Source organism: Thermobia domestica, chromosome 5 (assembly GCF_964235325.1).
Source record: "Thermobia domestica chromosome 5, izTheDome1.hap1.1, whole genome shotgun sequence".
Lineage (NCBI taxonomy): Eukaryota > Metazoa > Arthropoda > Insecta > Zygentoma > Lepismatidae > Thermobia > Thermobia domestica.
Window position 1 is genome coordinate 87832163 of NC_137458.1, and position 16674 is coordinate 87848836.

At 36.7% G+C, this 16674-nt stretch overlaps 1 protein-coding gene across 2 annotated transcripts in view; it reads right to left on the reverse strand.

The window, feature by feature from the left end:
- The window catches only part of LOC145685986 (HMG box-containing protein 1-like), a 39707-nt gene extending 28933 nt beyond the window's left edge, over positions 1-10774 (reverse strand). Inside the window, exons 1-2 of one of the 2 annotated variants that reach the window (XM_081758792.1) lie at positions 10550-10774; positions 1751-2012 (exon numbers count right to left, since the gene is read on the reverse strand). In XM_081758792.1, the coding sequence (XP_081614918.1) occupies positions 1751-2004 (254 nt within the window). In that variant the 5' untranslated portion in view covers positions 2005-2012; positions 10550-10774. Of the gene's footprint in view, positions 1-1750; positions 2013-9200; positions 9371-10549 lie in introns of those variants that run through there. The other variant, XM_081758793.1, reaches the window with a different exon arrangement.
- Positions 10775-16674: the final 5900 nt, after the last annotated feature.

Here is a 16674-nt window from a genome sequence, read left to right on the forward strand (position 1 = left end):
ATTTGGAGAAAAGATGTAGGACTAATCATATACCAACGGTGGACTAATTTTGATAGTGACCACCTATTATTCTTCACCATCTTCGCCAGTGAGCGAATTAAGTGCAATTAAATCTTGATATACCTACATATTTTTATTTATTTATTTTTATACCTTTTAGTTTACCCTCAGGAAGTGGACGAACTACTTTTGGAAGGAATTTCCCTTAAGCAAATATCCGCACTAAATAACTCCATTATATGTCATGATTCGTATTAATAAGTCAAACATATATTAACACATTGGTATGTCACAGTTCTTCAAATTAAAATAAACATCTAACTAGGATCGATAAATTGAATTTAAATGGTTCATTTGGTTATTCATTCCCAGAACATTAATCATTGGAACTAAATAACAGAAACAAAAGCAATACGAAAGAAATGAAAATTAAAAAAAATTAAGACTTACCATATATATATTAATGAAGAAGTATAAAACTAACGAATGATTGAAGCCAAATATTATTAAGTAAGGTCATTTGAGTAGATCTTCAGTTTAATCCATCGAAACGATAATATTGAACTTCAAAATTCACTGCACTAATTGCTTTCCTAAGTTTTTTTTTTTTTTTTTTTTTGAGGTAAGATGAGTGAACACGTTCCTTTCTCTTAAAACCATTACTAGAATGAACACTATATATAAAGAACGTACACAATCACAAACGCCGTGGACGTCACTAGTAACGTTCATAACGAACTGGTACCTAGTTTAAAATATGCTATATGTATATATTCAGGTTCCAGACCAAAACGACAATCTACTCCGGTTGTAGACCTTTCAGTCAGAAACATGTTGTATTAAAGTCTATAATTCACGTTTATAGGAGTTTTTATTTGGATAAACACAATTGGGTATTCACCAAGTCATCATTTTTACATCGTACGATAATCCACAAATTCAGTATGCAATTATAGCTCGAGCCTGACACGTGTGTTTGAGGCACAAAACATAACACCGTATTTGGTATAGATATAATAGACAATATTTAGTGAATAAACTCAATTTAGGTTTAATGTAATATAGTAAATAAATTTACGATGGACTCCTACAACTATTATACATACGCAATGTAACTCAGAATTGTCACAAACAATATCTAACGTCGACTAAAAATATATATATATATATATATATTCCTCTTTTTTTCAGCTGGGAGTAATTGATAAGCGTCCTTATACTCGTTGGATCATGCACATTGGTGTTTGAACAGGACATATCCTAATCAAAAGCATTTGCAGAATTTATCATTCACTCAACTTACAAAGGAAATGACTATTTGTGAATAATACTTAAAATACTTGATTATGTAGGTTACAAACTGTGTATTCTCGTTTGCCGACAAATGGCACAACACGTTTATTTAAATAGCAGTTGAGTAAATTTGTATTTTAAAGGAAAGCACACTACCTACATAAAAAAAAGTGAGGCATTAAGTTTTCCAGTGTCGTAGAAAGCAAGTTGTTGACAAAGATCTCCAAGCAGTTTGAAATATACAATTAATGTACATAACTTCGAGGTACACAAAGGTTTAAGAGTCTTACATTAGAAACTTAAATTTGAAGAACGGTGCTATTGATTTCTGTTTACGACGAAAGACAAAAATACGCGAAGGCCAAAATTGGTCACAGTACAGTTGCACATTGAAAACTTCACTGATTATTTGATATTTTTAAAATTCAAAATCTTAAAATAACCGTAGCAAACTAACCTCTTGCGGAAAGGAAGATTTTTCTGCATTAAAGGACTTTTGGGACTGGTCGCTATAATTGCAAACTCCTTTAATGCACTGCTTGACTCCCCTGGTTTAGACTTTAGGTTGAGAGGAGGTGGAATAGGTTTCATCTTCTTTGACTTGAGACTTAAATCTTTTGGTTGGCAGTCTTGATCGTCACTTTGGTTCTTCACTGGAGCATCCATTTTCGTGTAATCCATTATAATTCCTATTTCTCTTGGTCCTTCCATTGCTGACTCTGAAAAGAATACAAACATGGTAACTATTTTCGGGTTTTAAAAGCAGGCTAATATAGTTCTCCAAAACATATATTTAAAAGTTCAAGACAGAAGCTAAATGGTACATAACTGTTAATTTACCAATGGAATTATTCCAATATCAGATTTCGTATCTGTAAAAACAACAAACAAATAAATAAACACACACATAAATTGCACCATATTTGACTTTTTTGGTCCGAAAATATGAAATTCTACACACCAAGATGAATAAATGCAATGATAAAACGACAGAATTGTAACAAATTGACAGAGAAGTAACTTTATCACATGCAGAGCTGAAATTCCATGTTTACTCCACAGTTTCCTTGTCGTAGTTGATAATCCTAATTTTCAATTCTTAACTATTGGAATTCGATAATATAATATAGAGCTACTCAGCTGTCCGCAACAGCCCAACCCCATTCTATCGGAGGAGGCTTCTGTTAAGGGACATCTTATCTAGTTTTAACCATGCATGAGGGTTTCAAAAAACCCGTTTTTTAAAAAAATCCAACCCACCTGGACTTATATGGGGTTTTCGGGTTAATTTTTTAAAAAATATTTTAATGCCTTTGGAGCAGAAGTGTTAAAATGTGATTTATACACAAGATTGTCATTGTCACAACTTGCAACAATTTTTCTATTCCCTTCTGTTTTGAAAAAAAAAAAAAAAAAAAAAAATGACCGCCACTTTGAAATTTTACACTGCATCGTCGAGAAAATCTATACAGCAAATTTAGAATGTCTCATGTTTCTCCCCTTAAATTTTCAACTTAAAAGACCGAAAACTGCACCCTGTAACGCGCATAACCGCTATTTTGTACCCTGTAGTGTGTGGGGTACAGGCAAACGAACAAATGTAGACCGAGTCAACCCAGGAGCCTCAGTGACGTTCGCAAAATATGAATATCAAATATATTAATTTAAAACAAAGATATAATTTACGTTTTATAAAATAAATGTTTCAATATGTCTTATATGAAATAAATATTTTCCAGTAAAATAAATGGATTTACTGTTGAAGTTCACTTCCGATAAATTGTGCGTTCAATTACGGGAATTTCCCGAGCACTTGTTTCAAGACTGTTCTTTCCTGAAAATTAATTAGAAAAAATTAACAAAGATATAATTCATACGATACTTTATGAAGTAAATGTTTCAAAATGTCTTAAATGAAACTAAATATCCTGCAGCGTAAAATAAATCGTTTTATTGTTGAAGTATTCACTTGCGATGCTTTGTGCGTTCAATTGCGGGAATTTCCCGAGCACTTCTTTCATTTTTTTTTTTTTTTTTTATGCAGCTCTCTTTACTGTACATCGAAACTTCTACTAGTACGAAGTTTGAATTCAGCACTTGAAATAGTAGCGTTACGTAGTCTTCGAAACTCCGAGCATTAAGCTTCTTAAATTTGACAAGAATTTGTACGCTAATGCTGACGTTGATTCTACAGAATGCTTATTTCAAGAGTAGTAACAAATGACTGAACAAACTGTTGGAAAACCAAATTTTAATGGAAAATACTTGTGTTACCATCAAAGATAAGAAATAAAAGTGAAATGAAATCTTGAGTTTTAAGTCTCACGAATATGCCGGCTAAGCTTAAAGAGACGGTGATGATGAGAAATGAGTGAAATGGTGGTTCAAGAAAGTGGGAGGAAACGGGAGAACGCCAAGAAAACCCACGCACACGGTGTTTGCCCACTGCAAAGTTCGCTTGGCTTGAGCGGAGATCGAATCAGGGACCCCACGCACGAGAGGTGAACGCTCTACCACTGAGTCACCGCGGCCCTATAAAGATAAGAAATAATACTAGTAGCTTTACTAATGTATTTACCTGTTTACTGACAATACCAGCACCTATGACCTGAAGCCCGTCAAACGTATGAAGGAGCCGTTCAACTCCCTTCAAATTGTGAATGTGTGAACATGTGACTTAACTTCATTTTAAGCCGTAAATCCTGTGCGAGTATCCTCTGTACAGTTGTTTCCAAGCTCTCTATTGTCTTAGCAGTAGATCTGTGACTGCGGATTCTCCTGTGTGACCATCTGCTTTACTTGTCGAAACACATTCATTGTCCGTTTGGGACGGGGGTGTTGTTTTCTTGCCACTGTGCGCAAACCTACCTTCTCTGGGAGTGCATGTTTGTTGCGTTTAAATACATTGGTAATCCCCTTCTTGGAAATGGTGAAACCTTTCGCCAAACACTATTTCGCAATTTCAGCTTTGCTGTATGCTACGTCAGAAAGTGCTGAGACGTACCTCTCCCAGAATAGGATGACTTTTGGAGGCATTTTACGCTTGGCGAACTTCACTGTTTGCTACAGTCTTCTCCACACACCTGCCACTTGAGTGCTCTGCTTCGCTTTCTCACTGTATGATTGCAGTACCTGTTGCGGATGTTCCACTTTGTTTCCAAAACGTAGACCTATCTCTGTATGTAGGACGCGTCTGTTTCTATGTGCAAACTTTTTTATCGCAACGACTACTATCGAAGAATTTAATAATAAGCATGTATAAAATTATAATGCTGCCTGTTATATGTATACAAGCGAAGCTTTCGAAACTCCTTGCAGCGAAAACAGATACGCAAATGGAAGAACGGAGATGGTTATAATACAATATTCCATAATACATACTTGTCACCTACCAAACCACAATGTGATACAGAGTTTACAAACTTGTTAATACCAATGATTTCTGCTGTTTAAGTGTTCATCAGACAATGTTAGTGTGTGTAGTAGTATTAACGTTAACTATACTTGTTAAGCCGACATAGCGTTTATCAATTCCACAAACTTTATATTATCTAATATGATGTCAATACCTTTTTTCAACATGTAGAAAAGTAAGTAGCAGTAATTTCGCAACCTCATAAAATGTGAAACATTGGCGAAGAATCTGATGCATATTACGCGCATCATGTAGTGTCGCTCCAGTCTGCATGAAGATGAAGGAATAACAAACGTGGTCGGCATATTAGCATATCTCTGAGAAATAACAGACCTTGTCACTGGCCCTCTTGGACCATCATCCTCAAAGAAGTATAATCCATCCGATAATGAATTGAGTAGACACACGATTTTGTGGTAAATAAGAATTCGTAATTTCGTTATAAAAATATGCGTACAGCGGGATAAAATCGGTGAATAAAAATTCAATGTAAGAAAACTATTTTCCCTGGCAATTACAATTAGTGACCTTTTATTTCACCCTAATTTCCACTCATCAATCATCATGACATGAGCTCATGCATGACTATATTAAACAATATTTGAATTTTAAAAAATGAACACTAAGCATTCTCACTGAATAAAAGTATCATTTAAAGAAAACTACACAGAGAAAGACAGAAAATTTTAATGAAAAAAAAAAATCTTCAGTATTCACAGTTTACTTATGCGAATAACATGCAAGCATTGTTTCAATGTTTTCTGGTGTTATATTTGTTCTTTTGTCGATAGGTATGTCATTGTAAGAGGAGAGAGCCCTCTCCCCATCAATATTCGAAACTGATATGTACACTCGTGTCTAAAATTATTGTCGCATGTCTATAAATATGTTGCTGTAGGAATATAAATTAATAACGAATTCGCCCGGTATTTCTTACAATGTTAGTATGGAAGAGACGCAAATATATATAGGAAAAACAAGAAATATAGGAGCATTGGAAAGCCTGCAATCATATACAAAAGGCAGTTACTATATTCCATGCACGTACGGAATACTGAATATCGTGTTCTTAAATTACATGAAAATACCATTCCTTCATAGAGATCATCTAATACTTTAACAGCTCTGACTTTCCGCCTTTAGTGCAAATGATTCCAGGTTCTATTCCCGGGGGAGACACTCAGTCGAAAAGGTGTAAAAAAAATTTCAAGCCTGTCATCCTGTGTGAGGTTACTCCTGGGCTTTCCTCATTCACACCAGAGAAATGGCATGATGGTACCAAACATATAGGTTCCCCCTTCCCCGGATAGTGCTTGCCGAGGGACGTCATCTCTCAGCGTGACGGGCTTAAGGCCATTGATGCCCAGAATTATGTACAAATAAATAAATAAATAACATCATTACTCACTTTCAGTCACAACTATCCGTGTTTTTAGAAGTACACTACAATGCTACAATATAACTACATAATGTTATGTACTTTACCTTATGCGAATTGCTGTTTTATGCCTATAATATCGAAATCTTACTCGCCTTCCTGACAACAGTACCTTAAATAACACCGAGTTACTGGATTTCCATTTCAATTTTTAAATTTTTCTTTGTTCTTACTTATAAAGTTAATTCCTATTAAAGTACTAAAAACTTCTTAATCTTGTCCTATAACTAACACAATTCTGTGAATGAAAATTGACAGAAAATTCAGCAAGCAAGCAACACATCGAAATGATAGGCACATATAATCTCTAATATTCATAAGGTAAAGTATCGTACTTTATTTTCGTACGCATAAAACAATTATGAAAACCATAACTGTTACGCAAATCATGTAGTTTTACGAGATATCGTAGTTTTTTTTTTTTTTTTTTTTTTGCTTTAAATGATACTCTGTATACGTCCTACAGTATTATTTCCTTAGTGCACGTGCTAATAATTGCATACAGATTGATAATTAGTGTGCAAACTTATGTCATACAAAACGATTATCTATATGAGACACACGCACCACGGGTTAACTTTACAATGCCCGCTCTAGCTGGTATACTCACTCACAAACGAGAAATTACACTCTATTAATTTTATGAAAATGGATCAAAACTTCCATATGCTAACCCGTCCCTACTTATCCCTATCTTATTCTACACTACCCCACCCTACTCTACTGTACCTTTTAAAGCGGCCCTACTTACCAATGCGCAGCTGGAGCATGTATTGTAAAGTTTACCCCCAATATGATTTAGGTAGCACTACAAACCAAACTGTATATACCGGTATTCTCACTATGCACTCACCTTGTTCTTGAGAACATTACCAGTTCATCCTTCGAACAATACTGAATGAGAGTTATACGATGAAGCTACGCTACCTTCCTGATAACAATACAGGCGCAGCAGATATTAATACAAGTAATTGCTCACATGAAGAATAACTCAAGTCGGTGGTTTTGTTAGCATAAGGTTTCATACGTGCAACATTTATCTTCTAAGAATAATTACACTTTTCCTACAACGTGCAGAAATACAGTGCCGACAAAAATTAATATCAGAATGTATTCCGTTACGCCTCACCAGCTTTTCAACATGAATATAATTACTTACGAATAGGTGAAGTTACGAGGGCAAGTCAAGAAAGACTTGGACTGATTTTTTTCCCGGCAGTTCTGTTAACGCTGGAGCTTCATAGTTTGGCATACAAGTAGGGTGGGTCTTGCTGTGCATATATATAAAATGTTGTTAAGGAATCATTGCATGTTTGGTAACCACGACTTTTTATTGCAGGTGATGTTCTGCGATGCCTCTAGAAGTCGCCTGTAGAAGAAATGGAGTAATTACGAGATGAACAATTTGCAGCTATACGGTTCTGCTATCGCCTGGGGAAAAGTGCAACAGAAACTCTAGGAATGTTGAGAGCAGCCTACAAAGATGACGCTCTGCCACGAAGTACCGTGTTCTGGTGGTTCAAAGAGTTTAAAGAGGGCCGAATGACAATCACGAAAGCTGATGGACCAGGTGTATCAGCGTCAGCTGTTACTGAGGTGAACATTAACACGGCAGCAGTCATTGTTAGAGAAGATCGCCGCATCAGTATCGACGATCTGGCAGCCGCACTACGCATATCTCATGGCAGTGCCTTCAAAATTTTGCATGACCACCTCCACATGAGCCGAGTGTGTGCGCGATGGATTCCGCGACTCCTGACACCAGAGCAGAAGGCCGTTCGAGTGGAGACTTGCAGGGAGCTGTTGCAAAGGTTTGAGGATGGTGGAGACGCCTACCGCACCGTGCGACTTTTTTCTAGTCCCTGCCCTAAAATCCAGACTGCGTGGACGCCGCTTCTCCGATAATTCCGAGGTTCTGAAGGCATCGGAGGCGGTTTTGAAGGACCTCTCAAAGAATGGCCTGCGACACGTGTTTGAGGACTGGAAGACTCGAATGAAAAAGTGCATTCAAATGGGCGGGGACTACTTTGAAAAGGATCATGTGCCTGTTGCTGAGTAATAATAAATTGCCTAGAAAAAAAAATCAGTCCAAGTCTTTCTTGACTAGCCCTCGTAGGTTTAGTTTCTTTTACTTACTTAGTACATATATTTAGTAAGGCGGGGTTTATCAGAACTTAACCCTTAATATACTATATAACCCTATGCAGTTATTCATGTTAAGCCTAAAATTACCATCGGCTTAACTGCTGTATCGGGCCAATTTTAGAAAATTTACCAGATGACTTGGAGAATTTGTTTTGGTTTGTGAGGAAGAGTAACTGAAACTCAGGTGAGGGGGACTAGTTGATGTTAAGAAAATACGATTAAACTGCCGCAGATGGCGGCCACAGGTAAAAACCCACATGAATCTGTTTCCAACGTTGTATTACAACTTACTTGTTTTCACTTTCATATATCTTACCCTCAATTATCCCTGTTTCATTTCTGGCATTCACTATTAATCACAAATATTTCATATTTTCATGCTTCTTTTGCTTTTTCCTACATCCATATGGATCGATATAGTATTACTGCACAAAATTAGTACCTCGGAACTGTTAAGTTTTGCAAACTATATGCTACTCATTAACAATAGGCCGATTGAAAATACTTGTTGGTGTTAGTTGTAAACGGCACTATATGTGGAAGGAGAAGGGACTACTTGGCGCAGAGGTACATTGTTATGTTTTCTGCAGTGTGGAAATGGTGCGTAAATTACAAGATTGCCACACATCGTGTTTTAGTTTCATAGAGTTCTACAAAAATAAGAAGTGTCAGTTGCTAACATAAGGCGTAGTCTACCAAACAGGCGATTTTTCTTTATGGAAACGAATTGGAAACTACAGAAAAGAAGACGAACATCTAACTAAACCTAATACAACCTAATCTAATTTAGTACATTATAGTACTTTTTAGATGACATTTAGTATCTCCTCCAAAGCTATACAATACATAAGTCATGCATTTTATGACATATAAAGTGATTTTCCATCATCCCCGTTCATGCGTACTTACCGCCGTTGACATGCGTGCTCTCTACGGACACATCTCCTCGCTACCGCTCAGGCTCCCCTGCTGCGCAACTGCCCTGACTTGGTTAGATAGCATTCATACTTTTTAATGACCACCCAGCACACCTTGGTTCGTTTTATGCACTAGTTTTTATGCCATACTTCCACACTGTATTTCGAACAATAATCACTACCAAGTGTGCCAGTGTCACAGCCTAGTATTTTGGGGAAGAAACTAAATATTATTTCTTTCCTTTCAACTTTTGCGTGGTTTAGCGATAATAATGCCTTACCATTTTTATGATATTTCGTAAAACAGCACCCAAGTTGTTTATTGCTCAACAAATTTATGCTATTAGTTAGTTTAACCTTTTACCAGATACGCCTGGGATTTCTTTCATGCAAAGCGTTGGAACCGGAGGGGAAAGTTACAAACGATGCATAGAGTTAAGGGCTAAAGACGCCTATTTGCAATCAGTCATATATCAACGAAAGAAGCCATTCGCCTGGTACAGTGTATGTGCAGTGCCACTTTTATGTTGTTACAAGACGATTACGTTCCCATTACTATTCTATAAGTTTCTTACATATTAGCCTTCCTTTGTGACTTGATTTTACGGTGTAGTTTTACTATACGGATCCACAGATTGTAAACTGTAAGGAAAAATTTTAGGAAGTCTTTAATTTGCCTATTTTATGTCAAGAACAGAACCTAACGAACTCCTGCGGGGCTCCTAACCCGCTCCTACTACTACTACTATTTATACTATGGATCCGTATAATAAAAATGCACGGATCTTACCATTAAATATTTCAAATCTTGGTAACCATAGTCGTAACCTGCAATACTATATTCTCATATAGAGTCCGCGTTAAGGTAGTACCACAGAATAAGAGCAAGAACCGTATTTTATTTCTTTCTGATTGTGTATTCGTCGTGAACAAGACGTAGGGATTAATTTATAAAAGAATTCTTAAATCAGCCGTTACACCATTACGCTCAAGTATATTTGCAGGTTCATGAAACTGCTTTACTCATGCAACATGCAAAATATCATTCTCATTCTTTCCCCAAAATACTTCGTAAATATACTACTAGTAATACTTGCAACTTGTCTTTAGCTCATATAAATTGCATCAAATTAAATAATCATTCAATTCATGTTAAATAAATTACAGTAACTTCAACTTTAGCTTAAACTGATAATTGGAGGGTTTTGGACAAACTGATACGCCTTCAACCCTTCTAAAATCATTTTTGCACTTACAGCGAAACACACAAACATTGCATTGTCCAATCTTACTTTGTTTACAAAGATGTACTGTAAACACCATTCAAACTTTTATTCTTACCTTCTAAATCCCACAAAATACAACACACCAGAGTGGAAATCTTAGTAAAACAATATAAACAAATGTTTTTATAAACCTCATGTGTCTCTTCTTTTGTTTCACTCTACATTATAATTTCATTTGTCAAAACTTTTCCAGCTTCTTCCCCTCCTTCAACACAACTGAATGATAGCACTGACCTCTGGGATGACGTCATCGAATCGCAGTATTCATAATCCCGGAAAATGGCGGAGAGTTTATTTTTTTGTTTGGGATGTGAAGATGTGTAGCCAATACACCAACTTAATTTTGGCTATCAGATGGAATGAATCAAACAATATATTCGTTATACCACATTAACTATTATTATAAAAAGCAAGTTAAATATTCGTTTTTCCTTTTTTCCATGTAGGTATAATATTATGTCTCTCAGGGTCGAGCAGGAGCGATCGCGTTTCTTTGTGACCTAGCGCAATATTTCAGAAATAACAGTAAGTTAAGTTTTTCTCAAAATAATTGAATTTTCTATTTAAAATCACTCATTCACACAGGAATAATAACTATATCTTGAAATATCATTCCTACCGATCTTTTGCAGTAATTTAATAAATAACCGCTCAATCATTCTGAATATAAATGGGAAGTATAGTAGCTCAGTGGTAGAGCACCCAACACCAGTCTCATTCCCAGGGTGCGAAATCCCGGGGGGGACGGGAGGGATTCCCCCCCCACCAAAAATTTTATACTTGCGTTTCCCCCCCCCCACCAAAATATGTAAGGGGGGACACCTTAATATGAAAATATAAGTAGGTCTATAATGAAAATTTTCAAACATACAATAAATTTGAATGCATGCCTGTTTTTAAAAAACGTAGTTGAGTTGTAAAGGTACCAGGTGTTTAACTTTGTCGGCTGTTTCGTTGTGACGAGATAGCGACCTTTATTCTCTAGCGTACCAGTTGCGTGAAAAATTGGTAAAATTTCTTAAACAGTTGACGAATCTACAAACAGGTTTGCGGATAAGCACTTGCTGTTATATGTAACACATGTGGACGAAGAAAATAACCATTGTTGTTGTTTTTATAAATTAGTGCCTGTAGAAAATGCCGATGCAAAATTCCTTGATAAGAAAATTATTCAAGCGTTTTCCGAAGATGGCATATTTTTAATCTTAAAGAAAAGCTTGTTGGATTTTGTTCGAACGGCGATGTAGTGTTTACTGGGAGAAACAAGGTGTTGCTGCCCAAATTAGAAGAAATGTCGACCAGTGCCTAATTAGCGTACACTACATGGCACATCGAATGGATCTTGTATCTGAAAGAGTTTTTGATGTTGTAAATGCTGTTCACAACTTTGAATGTTTGTTAGGCCAACTTCATACAGCTGCAAAACTTAAAAGTATCACGACAGTCACAGATGCCGCAGGAAGTCTAAAATTCAAAAGATTGTTTCACATACGTTGGATTTCAAATGAGGAGCATGTATTATTGCAGTCTTTATATATTTTTCTTGTATAATGCAATTCCTACTTTTGGAGTATGAAAATGCTGACCATTTCAACAGAGATAGTTCTAAACTGAGTGGTATTTACAAAAAAAAAAAAATCTATTGCTCGGTTTTCTTCTAGATATTGCGTCTATTCTGTCTAATATTAGTTAAACGATGCAAAAGGAACCAGTTTCGTACAATGAAATAGAGCAAGAATTGAATCTTTAATCCAAGCTCTGAGAGAAATGAGTATTAAAGATGATGTCTACCAAAGTCTTTGTATTAGTGTACTGCAGACAAGCGTCTGATACAGGGAGTGATGATAGTGAGTTTCATCAAATAAGGGGGCAGGTAGTCCAGGGTTTAGTAGAAGAAGTGGAAAGAAGGTTTCCTTCTAATGATGTCGTAAAGTGCTTTTCAGTGTTTGAAAATAAAGATCGTAATAATATGAGTGGTTTATACGGTTAGGTAGACGTATATAAAGAAGCTCAATTGTTTGGATTAAATCCTGATACTGCAGTGTTAGAATGGCTTGATTAGATTTAGTTTAACTTCCCACGTTTATGCCTGCTAGGCTAAAGGAGACGTGGACCTACTGATTATAATGGAATCCGACCACTTTGGTCGTTAAACTGTACACCACCGGGAATCGAACCAGGGACCACGTTAGCCGAAGTCAAGCGTGCTAGCCACTAGACCAAACGGGGGTTCTACAATGTCAGAATGGGGAGAGTACAAGTCAAGTTCTAAGTCGGTAAATGATTTTCAAGTTCTTAAAGACTTAACGCGGAAAGTTCGTTCTGTGCCATTATCAACTGCTGCCTGCGAACGTGGATTCAGTGTTGTTCATATTAAAAGTTTCGAAAGAAACCGTATGTTGGCGAGTACCTTTCAATCTTTATTAACAACTAAAATCAGTGGATCTCCTTTAAAATTATGGGATGCTGTTACTGCTGCTCATACGTGGGTTTCTTCTGGCCGTCACATGTTCAACTCTCGTTACACACGGAAAGAAAGTGAAGTTTAATCTTAATTTTTTTCTCTAAGGTAAGATACGTTATTGCAAACTATATTTTAGGTCAATAAATACAGTAACACAATTATTCATTACTCGTATTATTGTGGCTCTCTCCGCTAGTCTACTGGCTAGCATTCGCACACCATCTTCGGTGCACGGGGTCCCGGGTTCGATTCCCGGTGGAAGCGCCTTACAAAAATTTGAACGATTACCGTGGTTCGGATTCCACCTTAAACTGTAAGTCCACATCTCATAAATTGACTGCTGAAAAGGGACACTAAATTTAAATAAGCAAATCAATCGTATGGTTGTATTTGTGCTTTCATTTTCTAAGGTTTAACGTCCTACGAATATTCAGTAAAACTAAGGAAGACGGTCATGATGAGATAGATAATAATGGTGGATTAAGATAGTGGAAGGAGGCGGGGGGACCCCGAGAAAACCCACACACAATTGTTTGTATACCACAAGCAGAATTTAGTGCGAGCTAGGATCCAGCCAGGGATTCCACGCACCTGAGGTGATCGCTCAACCACTGAGGCAGCACGGCTTTTTGTTGTCTATCAAGTATTTGTATTGAAATCATATCTGTTATTTATAATAATATATTCTTGCTAATAATGCAATATAAAAATACATAGTATTATTTATACTTACATAAGTGACCGGATATCTGAGCGACCAAACTGAAATACTAAATACTTAGCGAAGAAACGGGAATTTCATAAATAATACAAACTATGCTCTGACTCTACTGCTCATGGGGATCTATGGCTGGCCAGGTGAAGCGCTTCAAGTTAGTAGTTCTAATGCTTGGTTAGGACATTGGTTCTCAGGGACTGTTATTTCTGACTTATAGATCTCTACCGCATTTTCGTGAATGCACTCTTCAATATGATGGTAAACACAAGGATACTGTGCTCCCACGGGACTCTAACCCTGGACCATACACACCGAAGTGTATATTAAATGCAGTAGATATGTTATCAATTTTGGTTAAGTGAATAAATAACATTAAAGTATTTTTAAATAATAATGTCGACTAGTTTGAACATTAATTATTATTATTATTATTAGTAGTAGTAGTAATAGCAGTAGTAGTGGTAATAATAATAATAATAATAATAATAATAATAATAATAATAATAATAATAATAATAATAATAATAATAATACATTAATATTTCAACTTTTTGGAGCCACGAAGAAGGAATCGCTGAACTTCTTCCCCCCACCATTTTCAAATGATTTCGCACCCTGCTCATTCCATTAGTTCTTCCATCATCATTAACTTGCCTTAATTATTTGCCTCCCTTAGCCTAAAGAGCATAATCATGGGACGTTAAAGTGAAAGATGTCATTACATTAAAATGTAAAATATACCATCGAAACGAGTTACCAATAAATAAATAAATGAAATATAAACAAATTCACAGTATAGCGCACGAAGTACCGTTGTTTGTAAATACTGTACAAGAGTGCATCACGACCAGGGACACCCACGAATGGTTCACCGGATCAGGATCTTCAAACTTACGTAAGCAATACGTTGTACCACGTGTTTCGTTTTTGGCCCAATTTATCCCTTTTTATGTGGTTCTATTATCTTATATGATTATATGGGTATGTATAGGGGTCCATTCCCTATCATAAGACATAGGTATATTAGTGCACCCCTATAAAATTTTGGGAGGGGTACATTGACCTACCCCTTCAATTTTGGAAATTCTCCAATGTAATTTAAACATTCGGTATCATAGTACAGAACCTTAATATGTATCATGATAAATTTGGGTGGTCCATCTCGTTCCCTTTCATGGGTACAAAATTGTCAAATATTAGTACGACCACGTGTTTGGTTATCGGCCCAACTTATCCCCTTTCATAAGTTCCTATTACCTTATAAAGGGGTCCATTCTCTTACATAAGATACGGTTACATTGGTGCACCCCTTTAAAAATTTGGGAGGGGTACCTTGACCCACCCCTTCAATTTTGAAAATTGCTTAATTTAAGCATTTGGTATAATAGTACTGGACCCTAATATGTATCACTATAAATTTGGGTGGTCCATCTTGTTCCCTTTTAGGGTAAAAAATTGCCAAAATTTCAAAGTGTTGTAGCATGTATTGCCTTTCGTTTATGAGTCATAAAATTCAATAAGGTTAGCTATCAGATTTCTAAAGCTCAAGGTAAAATCAACCACCACCAATGATCTTAGACTATGAGCTGTGACTAAAGTTCAAAGTATTGTTTCAAATTTCGCGCCTCATACTAAAATCTTGTTTATCACAATTCTCAAACTTAAAGAATGGTCCTACGTACCTCTCTCGATATACCTAACAAGTAAGGGACCATATGGTTGTCGCGCAAATCAGATGCAGACATACGCCATCTGATTGAGCGTGAAAAGATATGGAGAACACAGAAATTTAAGGTGCTAAGAGCCACAGGGAGCGGAGTGAGGAAAGAGGAAACATTGAATGTCGGCAAAATTGAAGAAAGTCAGGAATGACGGGAAAAGTTAATTTCGTGCAAACAGGGAAAGAAAGTCAACCAAAAGATAGAAACTAAACATAACAGGGCATCAAGGTCGAAGAAAGATCATAATCAGGGTTGCCATCCGGACTGCAGTGTTGCCAGCGCTGCATAACATTGATATGGAAGGTATAGCACAGTATAGCAATTCATGCACAAGGAAAAATATTAGTAACGCAAAAGACAATTGAAAAGACTCTGTACACGTGCGTAAAAAGGTTTAACGTAGTCGTGAGTAAATATTACACCCGCGTGAATACAAATGGAGGAAAATAGAAGAATTCCCGGTGGGGACACAAAAGGTTCGGATCCCTCGTTAAACTGTAGCCCCGTCCTTTATACGTCATTATCATCCCATGGAAGGCAATAGCAAACTACCATGGGTTCATCCAGCCCAGGGACCTTCAGGTCAAAACCTGCCTTCGGGCAGAACACCGATCATCATCATCATCATGGAACGATGCTCCCAAACACTTTCGTTTTGCGTTATCATGTGTACCCCGTTCAGTCATGTCTATATTTGTCCTCCCTCATGTACATTATTCACTCACGACTATTGTTAAACCTTTTTACGCACGTGTACAGAGTCTTGCAATTGTCTTTTGTGTTACTAATATTTTCCCTTGTGCATGAATTACTATACTGTGCTATACCTTCCATATCAATGTTGTGCAGCGCTGGCAACACTGCGGTCCGGATGGCAACCCTGATTACGATCTTTCTTCGTCCTTGATGCCTTGTTATTAGGGGTGTTCCGGATTCCGGAATTCCGGAATATTTCGGAATGAAAATCTTAATTCCGGAATCGGAATTAAAAATTTTCTCATTCCGGAATTCCGAGATTACGGAATTCCGGAATTTCGGAATTCCGGAATCTCGGAATTTCGGAATTCCGGAATCTCGGAATTTTGGAATTCCGGAATCTCGGAATTTTGGAATTCCGGAATCTCGGAATTTTGGAATTCCGGAATCTCGGAATTTTGGAATTCCGGAATTCTGTAAGTTCACTCCGAAAAATTCGAAATCTCGGAATTGCGGAATCTCGGAATTTCGGAATTCCGGAACTTCATTCCGAAATTTCGGAATGCATGAATCTCGGAATT